The sequence below is a fragment of the Microcaecilia unicolor genome, chromosome 9, assembly GCF_901765095.1.
Source record: "Microcaecilia unicolor chromosome 9, aMicUni1.1, whole genome shotgun sequence".
In the NCBI taxonomy this organism is placed as follows: Eukaryota; Metazoa; Chordata; class Amphibia; order Gymnophiona; family Siphonopidae; genus Microcaecilia; species Microcaecilia unicolor.
Genome location: NC_044039.1, coordinates 220265602 through 220284628, shown reverse-complemented (window position 1 = coordinate 220284628; position 19027 = coordinate 220265602). Strand labels below are relative to the sequence as shown.

At 45.6% G+C, this 19027-nt stretch overlaps 1 protein-coding gene across 1 annotated transcript in view; it reads left to right on the top strand.

Annotated features, from left to right (window-relative positions):
• Positions 1-19027, top strand: part of NRXN3 (neurexin 3) — a 1814506-nt gene that overhangs the window by 534503 nt on the left and 1260976 nt on the right. Inside the window, 1 exon segment of the mRNA XM_030213725.1 lies at positions 10114-10552. Within this exon segment, the coding sequence (XP_030069585.1) occupies positions 10114-10552 (439 nt within the window).

The following is a 19027-nucleotide window of genomic DNA, read 5'->3' as shown; positions in this document are numbered from 1 at the left end:
TCTTCGGAAGGAAAAATTTCAAACGATAAACTAAATGTATCTGAATTGCTGGAAGTCTCCCTATCAGAACATTCAGAAAGAATGACTTTATTTGTCCAATTTGTCTTTCAACAGGATGTAGAAGCGTTAAAAAGATTATATTTTCGAAAAGTGAATGATTTATTTTATGGTAAAACAGTACGTATATACCAAGATGTTACAAAGCAGACACAGGAAACTAGAAAAATGTTTTTGAGTATGAGAAAGGAAACTTTAGAAATGGGAGCCTCATTCTTTTTGAACTATCCTAGTAAATGTGTCTTGAAATATGAAGGTTTGAAATATATTTTTTTTCAGCCAGAACAGTTAAGAGTTTTTCTTGATTCCAGGAAATTGTCTGCGGTTGCTACCAACCGATTAAGAAGGTGTTAAAGTAGGTGCAAAAATGCGTGTTAAGTCTATTCTGTTATAAATTGTACTTGTTAAATTTCCCTTTTATTCTTAAAACAGGCCCCCCCTCTTTTTTATTTTTGTTTATTGTGATTTAAAGAAGACATTTAAATTTGTTATAATGTTCATTATGGATGCTATATTCCTAAGTTTATTTTTGGTCTGCTTTTCTTAAGCAAGATTTTCTTGTAATGCAAATATTTGGAAAATATAAATAAAGAATTTAAAAAAAAAAAAAAACCAACAACAGTTCATAAACCAGTTCACCAGGTGCCCTTGGCCAGGATTGGCCGCTGTCGTGGACAGGATGCTGGGCTCGATGGACCCTTGGTCTTTTCCCAGTGTGGCATTACTTATGTACTTATGTCCTCTACTTGGCTCACCTTTATTACATAGAGCAGTGATTTAACCTATTGTGATGTCATAGTGGCTCATTCCACCAATAAGAGCCAACCTCATTAGTGATGTCACAATGGCTTGATTGTATAGAATGTTTGTACATTTGGGAAGCTCGCCAGGTGCCCTTGGCCTGGATTGGCCGCTGTCGTGGACAGGATGCTGGGCTCGATGGACCCTTGGTCTTTTCCCAGTGTGGCATTACTTATGTACTTATGGTCACATCCAGTCAATATCCATTATACGTCTGTTCCATCCCGGATTAGAGATCCTCTGGCTGGCTGGCACAATTCTTCCATCTGGAACTTCTTTTTTCTTGCGGGTCCCCTAAACGGGGATCCACCAGTTTCTACCCCACCCCCAGAGGTTGGGCTACCCTTATTTCCACCCACTAGGCCAGCTTTACCATCCCCTGTCACTGTAGTGTCACCCAGAAAATCCTCCCACCTGCTACCTACAGCAGAGGCAAAAAATTTTTTTGGGTGAGGGGGGGGGGGGGGAGGTCACATGTACATTAAGTGAAAAAATCTTTCTCAGATTCATTTGAAATATACTGCCTGTTAGTTTCATGGATTGGCCTGTTCTTAGTCCAGTTTGAAAAAAGGACCATTTAAACCACTTCAGGAGCCCTGGGGAAGCCTTTGTGAATGTTCCTCCTTTTAGTTTTACCATCTTTATAACTATCCTCCATTTTCTACCTTCTTTCCAAACCCCATCAGTCTGATGCTGCCCAATACTGCACTTTTCCTCCACATTACTGGCTGATGGATTAACATACCTCAACCTCCTAGTCCATGGAGGTCAACACAGATGCCCCTCTGATGGGTAGGGATGGGCAACCTGCAGCCTTTGAGACCGTGGGAAGTGTGCACAGAAAACATCATTTTAAATACTGTATTTGACAAATGGTTTCAGAATAGACACTCTCTAGCAGTTTGTTTCCATCGTTTTTAGTTAAATTTGTACTTATTTATCACAGAAGGTCTGTGGACCTCTGTGCATTTCCAGGTAATATTGTGCCCTCTAGGGATACTACTGACATTCATGCAGCCCTCTATGTATAAAGGGGCACCTCGACATAATAGACCATACAAAAAAAAAACCGACAAAAAACCCCAACAAAACAGACTAAAACCAAAACAGACCGTGACAAAAAAAAAACCTCCCAAAAAACCCCCCACAACAAAACAACCCAAGACAAAATAGATTCTTAATCAAGCTGGATTATGTTTTCAAGCAGATTTATGATTCTCACTAGATAGTAACAAAGTAGATGATGACGGCAGAAAAAGACCTGCACAGTCCATCCAGTCTGCCCAACAAGATAAACTCATATGTGTATACCTTACCTTGATTTGTACCTGCCTTTTTCAGGGCACAGACCGTACAAGTCTGCCCAGGAGTATTTCCTGCCTCCCAACCACCAGTCCCGCCTCCCATCACCGGCTCTGGCACAGACCGTATAAGTCTGCCCTCCACTATCCTCACCTCCCAACCACCAACTCCTCTTCCCCCACCTGCTCCACCACCCAATTTCGGCTAAGCTGCTGAGGATCCATTCCTACTGCACAGGATTCCTTTATGCATATCCCACGCATGTTTGAATTCCGTTACCGTTTTCATCTCCACCACCTCCCGCGGGAGGGCATTCCAAGCGTCCACCACCCTCTCCATGAAAAAATACTTTCTGACATCTTTCCTGAGGCTGCCCCCCTTCAATCTCATTTCATGTCCTCTCGTTCTACCACCTTCCCATCTCCGGAAAAGATTAGTTTGCGGATTAATACCTTTCAAATATTTGAATGTCTGTATCATATCACCCCTGTTCCTCCTTTCCTCCAGGGTATACATGTTCAGGTCAGCAAGTCTCTCCTCATACGTCTTGGAACGCAAATCCCATACCATTCTCGTAGCTTTTCTTTGCACCGCTTCCATTTTTTTAACATCCTTCGCAAGTGTGGATAGTGAAGTCAAGCCGTAGGACAGGTGCCAGGACTTTCAAGTGACAAGCCGTGGACTTTCTCAGTAATTTATGGCTCCTCCACTTCTTTGTACCCTTCAAATTTGTACCATTCAAAAATAAATCTATTTCATCAGGCCCTTTTGTCGGGAGTCTATTTTGTCAGGGACTTTTATGTCGGGAACGTTTTTTGTTTGGAGCTTTTTTGTCTGGTTTCTTTTGACCAGGTGCCGTATAAAGGTTACCCTCCTCTGAACTCAAATGAGCCAACTTTTCAAAATTATTGGTGTTGCTAAACCTAATGGAAATGACCTCTCCCTGGAGTTTGTTCAATATTGGGGGTGGCTCTGTGCCTGAACTAATCCATGTAGGTTGATGCAAATATGACAGGATGTGTCATTCTCCCCCCGGCCAGTGTGGGCTGCTGTGTACCTGCTGTTAAGGAGCTTGTGCAAGGATATTAGGACCCAAAGAGCTTTGATGAACAGGAGATGGCAGGAGCATGCTTGGCCCATTATCTGGGCTGAAGCCAGTAGGCGGAGCTTATCGCTGTATCAATTACAGTGCTTTAGGTGTACCAAGATGGCAGCAGCTGCTTTAGGGAGAATGAAAAGCTCCTTGGGTGGACCGGCTTCAGTTTTGTGACATCAAGCCGTCTCCTCTTCATCAAACCTCCTTGTTAGGAACCTTAAGTCTTGTACCCCTCCAATCACTGCGGCAACAGTTCTATAACTGGCACCATAAAGGGGCAAAACTTAGCACCAATTCCATAACGGCGTTAGGGTGCACCTAACCCATTATAAAATATTAGTGCAAATCTAATTTTGTACACTGAAATGTAGATGTGATGGCTTATGCCAGATCAATGACTGGCGTAAGTTGGAACACCTTTGTGCGTCTTGCAATACACGCAACTGATAGTACTCTATAAGTTGCGCAATTGCTAGGTCGAACGTGGGCAGGGCTAGGGTTACCATATTTTGTCCCCCAAAAGAAGGACACATGCCCCGCCCCTACCACCCCCCCCTTTCATGCCCTCATTCCGCCCCCTGTCACATTTTCCCCTCCCCCCTGTCACATACCCCCCCGTCACCCTGCTCCCCTTTCCTTACTACTGCCCTGGTGGTCTAGTGACCTCTTCGGGACAGGAAAGAGCCCCCTCTTTCCTGCCCGGAGTGCTGCCCTGCATGCATCCTTCCTGTTGCAGATCTCGGCGCCGATTCAAAATGGCCACCGAGAGTTGAAGTCTCGCAAGGTCACTTCAACTCTCGGCGGCCATTTTGATCTGGCGCCGAGATCAGGAACAGGAAGGATGCATGCAGGGCAGCGCTACGGGCAGCAAAGAGGGGGCTCTTTCCTGCCCCGAAGGCGGAAGAAGTCACTAGACCACCAGGGCAGTAGTAAGTAAGGGGAGGGGAGGCTAGCAATCTGCCCGTTTGTCCAGAAATCTGGACAAACGGGCAGATTAGCAAAACCCGCCCGGTTGTCCGGACATGTCCTCAAAAACAGGACATGTCCGGGTAAATCTGGATATATTGTAACCCTAGGCAGGGTCCACTTGTGCTTGCATATTAAGCAACATAAGTGGCAAGTTTATAGAATAACGCCAATTGCACGTGCAAGTGCAGCTGTTCTATAAATTTTGTGCGTAGATTGGCACCTTTTGTTAGGTGAGCCTCAGGGCTTTTTTGAGGGGGTACTTGGGGGTACTGAGCACCGGCACCTTTTCCATTGTCTGCTAAAATTGACCCATGGACCCCCCAAGTTTTAATGAAAGAGCTCAGGCTCTACACACCAATTCTGTCTTGTCATAGATTCTATGACTGGTTGCTGGTGTTCTGGCTATTATGGGGTGGGTCCCTCAGTGATCACCCCACTCCTGAAGGGTGGCCTAGTTTTTGAGTACCGGCACCTTTTTTGCTAGAAAAACAACACTGGTGAGCCTTATGGAATTGTCTTTCCCAGCTTTCAGGCTCAAGCCTCTCCGGAGATTTTGACTCCTAAACCCAAGAACTATTAGCGATGCCTTGCCAATGCCTCCAGAACAATCGTGGGAAACAACAGAAGTGGACATCGTGAGGTCCATACTCAAAAGCCCTTCTACAATCAACAGTGTCACTGATCGCAGAAGGGCTTTTTTCTATTTTTAAATTCTATATAACATTGTAAATAATAATACAATGATAAGCAATGACTTCCAACACAAAACAAACATGGGCAGGAGTTCGAGGTGTACCACCCTCCTTTCTTACGGGTTATTCCTCTTTTCTTTTTTTCTGAGACATGGGTGGTACTGAGAGCCCTGCCTTAACAAGCTTTAGGATTGCCAGCTGCCAGAAAAGAGAACTAGAAAAGACACTTTTCCCCAAAACTGGAGTCATAAGGAAACCCACTTGGCTCTCCCTTTTGGTACATTCATATTGGTCAGCCAGTTGGGAAACTCTAGGGGATTTTCCACCCCTGAAGAGCAAAACAGCATTATCCAAAGGGCTGTTAAAATGTAAAAAGAGGTGGTGTTTTCGGCTGCCCGGGGGCAATAATCAGCCTCAGAACAGATGACTAAATCAGGGGTCCTTTTACTAAGGTGCGCTGAAAAATGGCTTGCGGTAGTGTAGGCGCGGGTTTTGGGCACATGCTGATCCTGTAAAAAAGGCCTTTTTAAAATTTTTGCCGAAAATGGATGTGCGGCAAAAACAAAATTGCCGTGCATCCATTTTGGATCTGCAACCTTACTGCCGGCCATTGACTTAGTGGTAAAGACTCATGCGGTAACTGGGCGCGCTTCCGAATGCACATCTGAAAATAAACATTATTTTTTGGACGCACGTATCGGATGCATGCCTAAAATGAAATTACCACAAGAGCCATGCAGTAGCTGGGTGGTAACTCCATTTTTACACGCATAGACGCTTACGCAGCATAGTAAAAGGGCCCCTCCATGTAGCTATTGCTACAGAAATAAGTGGCCTAACTTTAAATGGCTAAGTTACGTCTGAATATTCAGCTGCCCACCTTAAACTCGTAACATGACTGAATGTGACCTAGGTGTCACTAAAGCTTGCCCTTAACAGAATGGTGTCCTGGAATCAGCATCTACTACTACTACTACTACTTATCATTTCTAAAGCGCTACTAGACGTACACAGCGCTGTACACTTGAACATGAAGAGACAGTCCCTGCTCGACAGAGCTTACAATCTAATTAGGACAGACAAACAGGACAAACAAGAGATAAGGGAATATTAAAGTGAGGATGATAAAATAAGGGTTAGGAGTTAAAAACAGCATCAAAAAGGTGGGCTTTTAGCTTAGATTTGAAGACGGCCAGAGATGGAGCTTGACAGACCGGCTGAGGAAGTCTATTCCACTTTATAGAATACGCCTAACAAGTTGTGCGCATAAACTCTAATTAATGCCAATTAGTGTGAATAATTGCTTGTTAAGTGGCAATGATCGGCGCTGATTGGCTTGTTAAGTCATTAAATTGTGTGCACAAATCCAGAATACAACCAGATTTGCACAAACAATATAGAATCCGGGGGCTAATTGGATAACGCAGACTTAACTCTGGAACACTTTGCACCTCCTATAAATAGGAAGTGGTAAGTGTTCCTTTAGGTTTTTGCAGGTCTCATGCCAATGACATTAGCACATGACATGCATATTAAAAAAAATAAATAAATAAAAAGCCTTACAAACAGCTGCATTAAATCAGGGCTTAGTGTGTGGGAAAGTCCCACATTAAAACGTGTTAGGCCCAGTTTTCAGCACTCCATAGTAAACAAACCCCAGCGTTCGTAGCTGAGGCAATGGAAGGTGAAGTGACTTGTTCCACTAGAGAATTGGAATTTGAATTCTGGTTTTTCTAGTGCTTTTAGTTTTCTGTTTCTCAGCCCTTTGCTTGGAGGTACAGCTAGCTTGATGGGTGTTTGGGATTACCGTAATGAATATGCACGAGACATTAGGCTTCAGTCCAAGGAGTGGGCCGAGAAGCCCACCACTAGGCTCCGCCTCCGCTGTAAGAGCGCAGAACATCAGAAACAGAGTCAAAGGTGCTCGTGGGCATTCAGTGGAACAGCTTGTGAGCGGGAAGGGGGTGTGGTGAGTGGCCAACAGAGATGAACATGCTGGGCTCATCCATGCAGTGCTCTTACCAAAGGGGATCGCAGACCACAAACCTCATTAGTTTTCGGGTCCAGGGATCCTTTTCCTATTTCAGTCTGCCTGATGGCCTAGTGCTCTGTGCTTCACACCGAGATGAAGATCTGGGTTCTATTCCCAACCTAGCCACCCAGTGATTGGCTACACTTGCCCTCTGCATAAGACAGGAGGTAGAACGAGAGAACATGAAATGAGATTGAAGGAGGGCAGACTCAAGAAAAATGTCAGGAAGTATTTCTTCACGGAGAGAGTAGTGGATGCTTGGAATGCCCTCCCGAGGGAGGTGGTGGAGATGAAAACGGTAACAGAATTCAAACACGCGTGGGATAAACATAAAGGAATCCTGTTCAGAAGGAATGGATCCTAAGGAGCTTAGCTGAGATTGGGTGGCAGAGCCGGTGGTGGGAGGCGGGGCTGGTGGTTGGGAGGCGGGGATAGTGCTGGGCAGACTTATACAGTCTGTGCCAGAGCCGGTGGTGGGAGGCGGGGCTGGTGGTTGGGAGGCGGGGATAGTGCTGGGCAAACTTACACAGTCTGTGCCCTGAAAAGGACAGGTACAAATCAAGGTAAGATATACACAAAAAGTAGCACATATGAGTTTATCTTGTTGGGCAGACTGGATGGACCGTGCAGGTCTTTTTCTGCCGTCATCTACTATGTTACTATGTGCCAGGAGGTCCTGTTTAATGGTTTCCTGACCTTATGTGCAGTGGCGTAGCTATGGGTGGGCCTGGGTGGGCCATTCTTGGCTCAGGCCCACCCAGCGGCGGAACCCCACATCAACATCTCTCCTCCTCTGCGGCACCCCAGAATCTGCCCGCCCATCGCTGAACCCCGGCGCCTTCGGTAATCCATTATTGCAGCCTAAGCTGACCCCCACACGCTTCCATTGGTCAGGTCCCGCCCTTGCTGATGTCATTTCCTGCTTCCTGTCCGGCAGGTTCCAGCCGATGGAAACCTGTGGGACCAGCACAGGCAGCAATAATGGATCACTGCAGGTGCCGGGCACACCTGTAAGGTACATCGAGGAGGGACGGGGTTCAGTGATGGGCGGGCAGATGCCGAGTTGCCGCAGAAGAGGAGAGATGTTGATGCGGTAGGTGAAAAAACTCTACACTTTTTTTAGATCTCTTGGTGGGGGGGGGGGGGGGCATGGTGTGGAAGGGTCCGTCTAAGTTAACTCTGGGCCCATACAAAATACTGGGTCTGGCTACGCCACTGCTTACATGCATGGGCAGAATGAGGAGAGAGGCCAATCATCATGAATAAAGGAGAGAGGCTTTGATAAATGACGTCCTGATGAGAATTGGATAGAAGAAGGTGGTTGTGAATAATAGCTCCCTGCTGAATGTTCAGCAATAAAGGAGAGAGGGCAGATATGATGTCTCCCTGATAAGAGCTGAGTGGGAAGTTGTGCTTGATGATTTCCTGATGAGAGATGAATCTTGTAGAGACACAAATCAGAAAAGCAGAGTCTAACTCATAGTAGTATGGTTACACAGAGGTCACTACTCTTCCAGCAAAAGACTGGAATGAGATGGTGAGATGAGACATGGGACGTGAGACAGCTGATATGCTTGGACTCCCTGGGAAGGAAGTGGTGGGCTGTAGAGAACACGTCAAATCCAATCATTGTAAGACTGTAGGATGTCTATGTCACTTGGAGGTCTGCACAAGTGAGAGAGCGCACAGAGGTAGCCAAAACCTGCCAGAAGAAACCTTCTTATCAGGTATTCAGAGAGGAGAAGTGATAGGAGTGGAGAGATTGATCTGGACTCAAAGGTAGGAGTGGCCTAATAAGTGTAGGATTTGCAGACCTAGGGAACTGGGTCCGATTCCTGCTGCTGCCTGATGGTCGGCAGTGAGTTTAGATCCTGGGGAACCAGGTTCAAATTCCCTCTGCAGCTCTGTGTCCCTGGGCAAGTCACTGAACCCTCTGTTACCCCAGGTATAGCAGTAGTACAATATACTACCTAAACTGTGAGCCCAATAGGGACAGACCCAGTACCTGTAAAGTGAAGCTGGGAACTGCGTAGGTCTAAGCGATATATATATATACTCAAATGAATGAATGAGAGTGAACTAAAGAGACAAGAGGGAGGAAGGAGAGATCATCACGTATCTGGGAACAGAACGGAGTGGATTGTGGGCCTTCTAGAGGTGCTTCATCCTTCTAAATAGTCTAGAAGGCAGCTCCCGTTGGGAGGGGCATAATGTGGCATAGTGTCAGCACTAAGAGGCAGGTCTTTTATTGCACTGAGCACTGTGCAGGGCCATTAGTACATAAGCACATAAGCACCGCCATACTGGGAAATCACCAAGGGTCCATCAAGCCCAGCATCCTGTCTCCGACAGCGGCCAATCCAGGCTTCAAGAACCCGGCAACCCCCCCCCCCCCCCCCCATTTTTTAAAAATAATGTTCAATGGACTTTTCCATCAGGAATCTGTCCAAACCCCCTTTAAATTCCGTAAGGCCAGCTGCTGTCACTATATTCTCCGGCAACGAGTTCCAGAGTCTAAGTACAGTAATCATGTCTGTAGCACTATTAGACGTACACATGAGAGATGGCTCTGCTCCCTGGAGCTTACAGTCTACTTATGTCTAAAATGTCCAGGACAGCAGATCCATAAAGGGATATTCCAGAGCTGTGGAACGATGTTCTTATAACAAGGATTATCTCCTGCCTCTTGTTTGGAATGGGAGAGGGGGGGGGGGGACTTTATGTTGGGACTCGGAAAGTGGAACGCATCGTTCTGGGGCGAGTGAGTGAGTATCTCGCACTGTATCCCGCAATGTATTTTGTTCTGTTTTGAAAAGGGGTTTAAAGACCTCCAGAAAGAAGGGAGAAGACTTTGGTTTTTAGAAATGTATGTTTTTATTCAGAAAATGGGGGTTTAATGCAGATTATGTTCCAAAAAATAAAAAATAAAAATTGCACTTCTGTTATTATTTCCTTCTTAAAGTTGGGCAAATGTGTTGCTTTGAACTGGGTCTAGGAAGCACAGCGAGCTAAAATGGTAGGCGGGGGTCAGTGGCACAGCTGGGATTAGGGCTGAAAAGTCTTTTATTTGGAGGCTGCTGCATCCAGCTTCCTGGGGTCTGAGAGATGTTCTCTGCGCCTGTGAGGATGCAGAACTAACGACTATTCTCTTATTCATTGGACAGGTGGTCTACAAGAACAACGACATCCGCTTAGAGCTGTCTCGCTTGGCCAGGATTGGAGACACCAAAATGAAAATCTACGGTGATGTGGTCTTCAAGTGTGAGAATGTGGCCACGCTCGACCCCATCAGCTTTGAGACCCCCGAGGCCTACATCAGCCTCCCCAAGTGGAACACCAAGCGCATGGGCTCCATCTCCTTTGACTTCCGCACCACCGAGCCAAACGGGCTCATTCTGTTCACACACGGCAAACCCCAGGAGCGGAAGGACATCAGGAGCCAGAAGAACACCAAGGTGGACTTCTTTGCTGTGGAGCTCCTGGATGGCAACCTGTATCTTCTGCTGGACATGGGCTCTGGCACCATCAAAGTAAAAGCCACCAGCAAGAAAGCGAATGATGGGAACTGGTACCATGTGGACATCCAGCGAGACGGCAGATCAGGTAGGGGTTGTGCTACCTTTGGACCTGTGACTTGTAAGCTATTTTGATTATAAAATGGTAACACAGGAGGTGATGCTGAAGGGAGATCAGAAGTTTATTCTGTTGAACTCTGGCAGCTCCCTAAAGGTGATCTCAGGGTCATCAGTGTTATAAGCATCACCAGATACATTAGCCCTGGAGCACTGACTATCCAGAGCTAATTGTCCCTCTGCTAGCCTCTGGAGCTTATGCAGTCCCAGCTAATTATCGGCCATGACCCACATAACTTTCTAATTCATTTTTTTAGTCATCCGAGACCCCTCCTTCTGGTTACCTTCCCCTAGCTCATGAAGAACTCCCTCCCCCTTGGAATGTCCCTCCCCCCTCCCGGTCTCGATAGGCCTCCCCTGGGCCTACTTTAGATCCCCGGTGATACAATGGGGGTGATGGGGACTGGAGCAAACCCTGCTCATTCCTATCCCTAGTGGCAGCATCCTCAAAATGACTGAATTTTGCCGTCACCTCCATAACTGCCTGCTCCTCCCCAATACTGACCCCTGTACCCACTTTCTACATGGATGGTCAGAACCGATACTCAGTGGCACTGCCCGGTTAAGTGCCACTGAATTTCAGAGGTTGGGTGGCTCCAAACAATTTAAACAGGCAGAACCCTTTCCTGCCCACTTAAATCACTTTGAATTTTGGGTGCAATGTTTTCTGAAGCTCAATTTCATTAATTAGTGGAAGAATCCATTGCTTTAAAAGCCCTCAAGATGGTATCTCCCTGTACCAGCAGCTGTATCCAATACATACTGCTGTGTTCATGTCACTCGAGAAAACTAGGCCCCTGATCTCACATGGGAACATTTATAGACCTTTATGTGCCTTTATCTTTTAAATACTAAATGGCACAGCTCCAGACTATATGATACCATTAATAAACTTGCCTCAAAGAAACAGGGAGTGGGCTAGTGGTTAGGGTGGTGGACTTTGGTCCTGGGGAACTGAGGAACTGAGTTCGATTCCCACTTCAGGCACAGGCAGCTCCTTGTGACTCTGGGCAAGTCACTTAACCCTCCATTGCCCCATGTAAGCCGCATTGAGCCTGCCATGAGTGGGAAAGCGCAGGGTACAAATGTAACAAAAAGAAAATGAATACTATTGGAGATTCTACATGGAATATTGCTACTATTGGAGATTCTACATGGAATGTTGCTACTATTGGAGATTCTGTTGCTACTATTGGAGATTCTACATGGAATGTTGCTATTCCACTAGCAACATTCCATGTAGAAGGCTGTGCAGGCTTCTGTTTCTGTGAGTCTGACGTCCTGCACGTACGTGCAGGACATCAGACTCACAGAAGCAGAAGCCTGCGCGGCCACATTGGTGATCTGCAAAGGCCAACTTCGCTAGTGGAATAGCAACATTCCATGTAGAATCTCAAATAGTAGCAACAGTGGAGGAGTGGCCTAGTGGTTAGGGTGGTGGACTTTGGTCCTGGGGAACTGAGGAACTGAGTTCAATTCCCACTTCAGGCACAGGCAGCTCCTTGTGACTCTGGGCAAGTCACTTAACCCTCCATTGCCCCATGTAAGCCGCATTGAGCCTGCCATGAGTGGGAAAGCGCAGGGTACAAATGTAGCAAAAATAAAATATATGAGGCAAGAAACTATCTCAGACTACTCCTCCCAAAATGCAAAATAATGATCTCCAAAACTGTCCACTCTGCAGACTTCACTTACCCAGGAACCAAATGGTGGAACTCCTTACCACCCAAAATAAGAAATATACAGGAATATACTAGATTCCGCAAAATCCTCAAATCGTTCCTATTCAAACAAACCCTCATGAAGAACAACCATATCTCAAACAATTAATTATTACCTGTATTAGTTATTACTCTATTTAACATTAACTTTCTCTTTGCTTCATGTACAACTTCTCATTCATAATAGATTTTCTAAATGTTAAACTTCCATAGTTATCCCACTACGTTTATGATACTCTATTGTAAAATTGGATTCTTACAAGAAATTACTTTCTTATGCATTATTCTTTGTTATGTATCCTATACTGTTTATTGTAAGCCACATTGAACTCAAACTTGTTTGGGCTAATTTGAGATATATGTGTCACAAATCAAACATATAAACGGCGAGTGACCGTACTCACTCGCAAATGCGCAGTACAGACTTCCCTGTCTGTCCCGCCCCCACGTCAATACGTCATGACAAGGGGGGCGGGACAGAGAGGGAAACTGCGCGAAGGGAAGGGAACCGCCGTGGTCGCCACTGCAACCCCCCCCCCGAGGTCGCTGCCATTGGTACCCCCCCCCCCCGGAGTCGCCGCTGCCGCCTCCCCTCCACCCGGCCGTCTCTTCACTATTCAACTTACATCTCCGCAGCACGCAGATCAGCTGAGCTGCCGTTGGCCTTCCTTCCCTGCCTGTGTCCCGCCCTCGCTGACGTTACATCACACGAGGGTGGGACACAGGCAGAGAAGGAAGGCCGACGGGAGCTCAGCTGATCTCTGCCTGCTGCAGAGATGTAAGTTGAATAGCGAAGAGACGGGCCGGGTCGAGGGGCGGCGGGGGCGGCGACCCACCAGCCCGTTTTAACGGGCTCAACTGCTAGTAAATAAATAAATAATAGACTGTAGATCCCAGCTAGTGAGAGGGATGGACCTTGAACCCAATGGGGTTTACACATCCCTCTTTAGTTAATCCCCATCCAAAAACATTTGGAGATATTGTACTCGTTTTGCAGATAGCCACGTGGTAGAGCCAGCTTCTGCATGGCTTCTACCACAAAATTAATGATCCAAAAAAAACCATGGCATACTGTAAGCAACAAGCATGCAAATTACTGCCACATTAAAATTTCACTAGTAATCCACGGTTCATTCTGAAATGTCACCCTTCCTGTCAGTGCCTGAGCGATGACTGGCTCACACACTGACGGAAGGGTGACCAAAAAAAAAAAAAACCTCAAGCCGCTGGTGTCTGCATCCTCCTCCTTCCCTTCCTCCCTGAATCAAACTCACAATTCCTGGTGTCTAGCGGCATGAAAGAGCATGCATGGGAAGTGTCTTGGTGGCTGGAAGTGCACCATCAACTTCCCCGTTGTTCAGATGGCATGGGGGACTTGGCCAGAGGGCATCTTTAGCTGGCAGGGCTTGGGCATCCCCGCCACCCAAGGTATTAATTTTAAAGCAGGGGTGAGGGTGGGGGAGGGCAAAGAGAAAATGCATGACCCTACAGAGTCCTCTACACTAGAGGTGTGTGGTCATGTCTTCTGTGTGAGTTAACACCCACACTCAACCATTCTTGACACTGCCTGGAAAGTAACTTGGGCATGCAAGCCACGATAACTGCGTGATGAGATTAAGTACATAAGTACATAAGTATTGCCATACTTGGAAAGACCAAAGGTCCATTGAGCCCAGCATCCTGTTTCCGACAGTGGCCAATCCAGATCACAAATACCTGGCAAGGTCCTAAAAAGTACAAAACATTTTATACTGCTTATCCCAGAAATGGTGGATTTTCCCCAAGTCCATTTAATAACGGTCTATGGACTTTTCCTTTAGGAAGCCATCCGAACCTTTTTTAAACTCCGCTAAGCTAACCGCCTTTACCACATTCTCTGGCAACGAATTCCAGAGTTTAATTACACATTGAGTGTAGAAACATTTTACATAAGTACATAAGTACATAAGTAATGCCATACTGGGAAAAGACCAAGGGTCCATCGAGCCCAGCATCCTGTTCACGACAGCGGCCAATCCAGGCCAAGGGCACCTGGCAAGCTTCCCAAACGTACAAACATTCTATACATGTTACTCCTGGAATTTTGGATTTTTCCAAGTCCGTTTAGTAGCGGTTTATGGACTTGTCCTTTAGGAAACCGTCCAACCCCTTTTTAAACTCTGCTAAGCTAACCGCCTTCACCACTTTCTCCGGCAACGAATTCCGATTTGTTTTAAATTTACTACATTGTAACTTCATCGCATGCCCCCTAGTCCTAGTATTTTTGGAAAGCGTGAACAGACGCTTTATGTCTACCCATTAAATTCCACTCATTATTTTATAGACCTCTATCATATCTCCCCTCAGCCACTTTTTCTCCAAGCTGAAGAGCCCTAGCCACTTTAGCCTTTCCTCATAGGGAAGTCGACCCATCCCCTATCTGCATTGGCCCCTTTGTGCTTCCAGCTGAATCAAATTTCTGACTACATCATAAAAGGCCAGAGCAAGTTTCAGTTAATTTATACATAGAAATATGAGGATTGATAGTCAAAGCGATTTAACCAGCCAGGAGAGGTCCTGGCAGGTTAAATCACTCGTGCAGGAAAGGAGAAACAGGGATGATATGATACAGATGTTCAAATATTTCAAAGATATTAATCTACAAATAAACCTTTTCCAGAGATGGGAAGGTGGTAGAACTAGAGGACGGGAATTGAAGGTTCAGGGGAGCCGACCCAGGAGTAATGTCAGGAAGTACTTTTCCTTGGAGAGGGTGGTAGATACCTGGAATGCCCACCCACAGGAGGTGGTGGAGATGAAAATGGTAACAGAATTCAAAACTGCATGGGACAAACACAAAGGAATCCTGTTTAGAAGGATTGGACCCAAACAAGGTTAGCAGTGTCTAGATGGCAGTAAGTGGGAAGCAAAGCCAGTGCCGGGCAGACTTCTATGGTCTGTGCCCTGAAAATGTGGCAAGGAGAAATCAAGATCAGGTATACATATGAAGTATCACATCATACCTTATGCTACAGGCTTATCTACAGGCTTACTCCAGACTCCGTCCCTTCTGCCTCGCATCACCTTATGCCTGGAACAGACTCCCCGAGCCCATACGCCATGCGCCCTCCCTGCCCATCTTTAAGTCCTTACTTAAAACCCATCTCTTCTCCCTTGCTTTTGGCGCCTAACCACCTTCCCCATTCATGATACACTGACTACACTGACTACATAGTTTGTTACCTTTAGATTGTAAGCTCTCTTGAGCAGGGACTGTCCTTCCCCATGTTTTAACTTGTACAGCGCTGCGTAACCCTAGTAGCGCTATAGAAATGCTAAGTAGTAGTAGTAGTATCTTGTTGAGCAGACTGGATGGACTGTATAGGTTTATCTGTCATCATTGACTAACATGTCACTTGAGTTATTAAACTTTCATCTACCAGAAAGCTTGTATCTCCTCTGGAACTCCCTGTCTGAGGAACTTCACAATACCCCTTCATATTTTGCATTTCACAAGCTTTTAAAAACTTGGATGTTTCATCAATATTTGATTTGATTTGTTGTAGGTTTTATTCCACTGGTACGTTTATCTGTAAAATAGTATTGCAGTTGTAAATTTCATGAGAACTGTAAATTGTAAATCGCTTTGACACTATGGTGTAAAGCAGTATATAAAATAAAATCCAATCCAAACCAACTTAACCAGTTGGTGCCGCTGAATATCACCATAGACTGCGATTAAGGAGTGGAGGAGTGGCCTAGTGGTTAGTGCAGTGGACTTTGATCCTGGGGAACTGGGTTCAGTTCCTATTGCAGCTCCTTGTGACTCTGGACAAGCCACTTAACCCTCCATTGTCCCAAGTACAAGAACTTAGGTTGTGAGCCCTCTAAGTAGAAAGTACCCAGCATTGCGTATCTGGCATAACACCAGCGGCAGCCAAAAAGCACTGACCACACCAGCTAAATATTTACCCCACAAGTTATCATCACTTGAAATGAAAATACAATACACCCCTCATATTCAGTCCATCAAGCATAAAACTGCTGAAACACTCCAGGCGTTAGCATGGATTTCAAATGAGAAATGGCAAAAGACAGAAAAAAAATGTTCACCGGTTGTATTAATAGAGTGATTCCTAATTCATCTGACAACACTTAAAAAAGTCAACTAACTCAAGGAACTGTGGATTGGCAGAGCCACTTCTGTTCATTCTTTTACTGTAAAACTTTGGAATTTATTTATTTAATTGGATTTGATTTACTGCTAATTGCCATGTGGCAGCTAAGCAGTTAACATTAAAAGCTCAGAGGAGCAAGAGATCAGCAAAGGGAGGAAACCAGAAAATTAGGTTGGGGTGGCAAAAGAGAAAGGAACAAGAGATCCAAGAGGTTAAGCCGTAGAGACTGAAGGTGTACAGAGAAATTCCTGGTTGAAGAGCCAAGACTTGAGGAGTTTCTTCTAGGTGGGGTAGGACTCATCTGACTTTATGTATAGAGGGAGTGTGTTCCAGAGTTTCAGACTCATGTATGAAAAGGCAGTTGTCCAAGTAATGTCCAGGTGCATAACAGAAGGAGGGGGAGGATGAAGGAGATGTTGTTGAGAGGAACGCACGAGCCGCAGTGTAGAGTATGGAATAAGCAGCTTTGAAATGTAATCCAGAGCAGGTTGTAAATTAAGATAAGGGTGTGTCGTCCATTGTTTTTAATCCAGATCTCTGGGAGTTCCTGCAGGATCTCAGAGCACAGGAGACAGTGTCCTCCACTGTATCTAATGCAGATCTCTGGATGTTCCTGCAGGATCTCAGAGCACAGGAGACAATGTCCTCCACTGTATCTAATGTAGATCTCTCGTAGTTCCTGCAGGATCTCAGAGCACAGGAGACAATGTCCTCCACTGTATCTAATGCAAATCTCTGGGAGTTCCTGGAGGATCTCATAGCACAGGAGACAATGTCCCTCACTGTATCTAATGTAGATCTCTCGTTGTTCCTGCAGGATCTCAGAGCACAAGAGACAATGTCCCTCACTGTATCTAATGTAGATCTCTGGATGTTCCTGGAGGATCTCAGAGCACAGGAGACAATGTCCTCCACTGTATCTAATGCAGACCTCTGGGTATTCCTGGAGGATCTCAGAGCACAGGAGACAATGTCCTCCACTGTATCTAATGCAAATCTCTGGGAGTTCCTGGAGGATCTCAGAGCACAGGAGACAATGTCCTCCACTGTATCTAATGCAGATCTCTGGGAGTTCCTGGAGGATCTCATAGCACAGGAGACAATGTCCCTCACTGTATCTAATGTAGAGCTCTCGTAGTTCCTGCAGGATCTCAGAGCACAGGAGACAATGTCCTCCACTGTATCTAATGTAGATCTCTCGTAGTTCCTGCAGGATCTCAGAGCACAGGAGACAATGTTCTCCACTGTATCTAATGTAGATCTCTCGTAGTTCCTGCAGGATCTCAGAGCACAGGAGACAATGTCCTCCACTGTATCTAATGCAGATCTCTGGATGTTCCTGCAGGATCTCAGAGCACAGGAGACAATGTCCTCCACTGTATCTAATATAGATCTCTCGTAGTTCCTGCAGGATCTTAGAGCATAGGAGACAATGTCCTCCATGTATCTAATGCAGATCTCTGGGAGTTCCTGCAGGATCTCAGAGCATAGGAGACAATGTCCCTCACTGTATCTAATGTAGATCTCTCATAGTTCCTGCAGGATCTCAGAGCATAGGAGACAATGTCCTCCATGTATCTAATGCAGATCTCTGGGAGTTCCTGCAGGATCTCAGAGCACAGAAGACAATGTCCTCCACTGTATCTAATGCAGATCTCTGGGAGTTCCTGCAGGATCTTAGAGCACAGGAGACAATGTCCTCCACTTTGTCTAATGCAGATCTCTGGGAGTTCCTGCAGGATCTTGGAGAACAGGAGACAATGTCCTCCACTGTATCTAATGTAGATCTCTCGTAGTTCCTGCAGGATCTCACAGCACAGGTGACAATGTATTCCTCTGACCACAGATGCTTTGGTTTCTGTGATCCTCGTATGGTACTTACTGTTTTATACTGCCCACATCCCTAGTAGGCTTGGCTTTTAGTTAATGAAGCTTGATCAAACTGTGACTTAGCTGTTACAAGACCCAAAGCTCTTGGGTTTTATCTGGCCAAAGAACTGATCCAGTCCTGATTTTACCACCTCCCGTCAATTTCTCTAAGAATGTTACAAGAAATTATTTATTTTGGGGAAAATAGCTCTAGAGCAACTCGCCACTGCTTATAATTTAAGAGCAGGTGCTGTATTTATAAGTTTTAGGATATTAATTTCTCCACCAATCACCAAAGGTGATAATTGCAATAAATTAAATAAATTAAGTATATATAGCTTCAATATACTCAGAACACAAAGAGACCGTATTTTTAGCTTCAAAAAGGTTGATTTAATATACAATTGCACACGAGAGGTAGGTTTTAAGAGATCTTTACAGATAATCTGTGCATAAAATAGAACAAAGTAGCAGGTAGGTTAACTTACAAGTCCTTGTTACAAGCATGCTGTGGTCCAGCAGATTGATGAGCACATGTTGAGGAGCAAGGCATCAGGGCTTCTGCAGTGAGTGAATCTGAGTTGCTTGCAGCTGAAGAGAAAAACTGACTCTTGGGAAACAGCTTGTCCTTTTATACCTTGCAAGCTGCAGGAAGATATGCCATGTGGATCTTTGTCCTGGTTTCCACACGACCCTTGG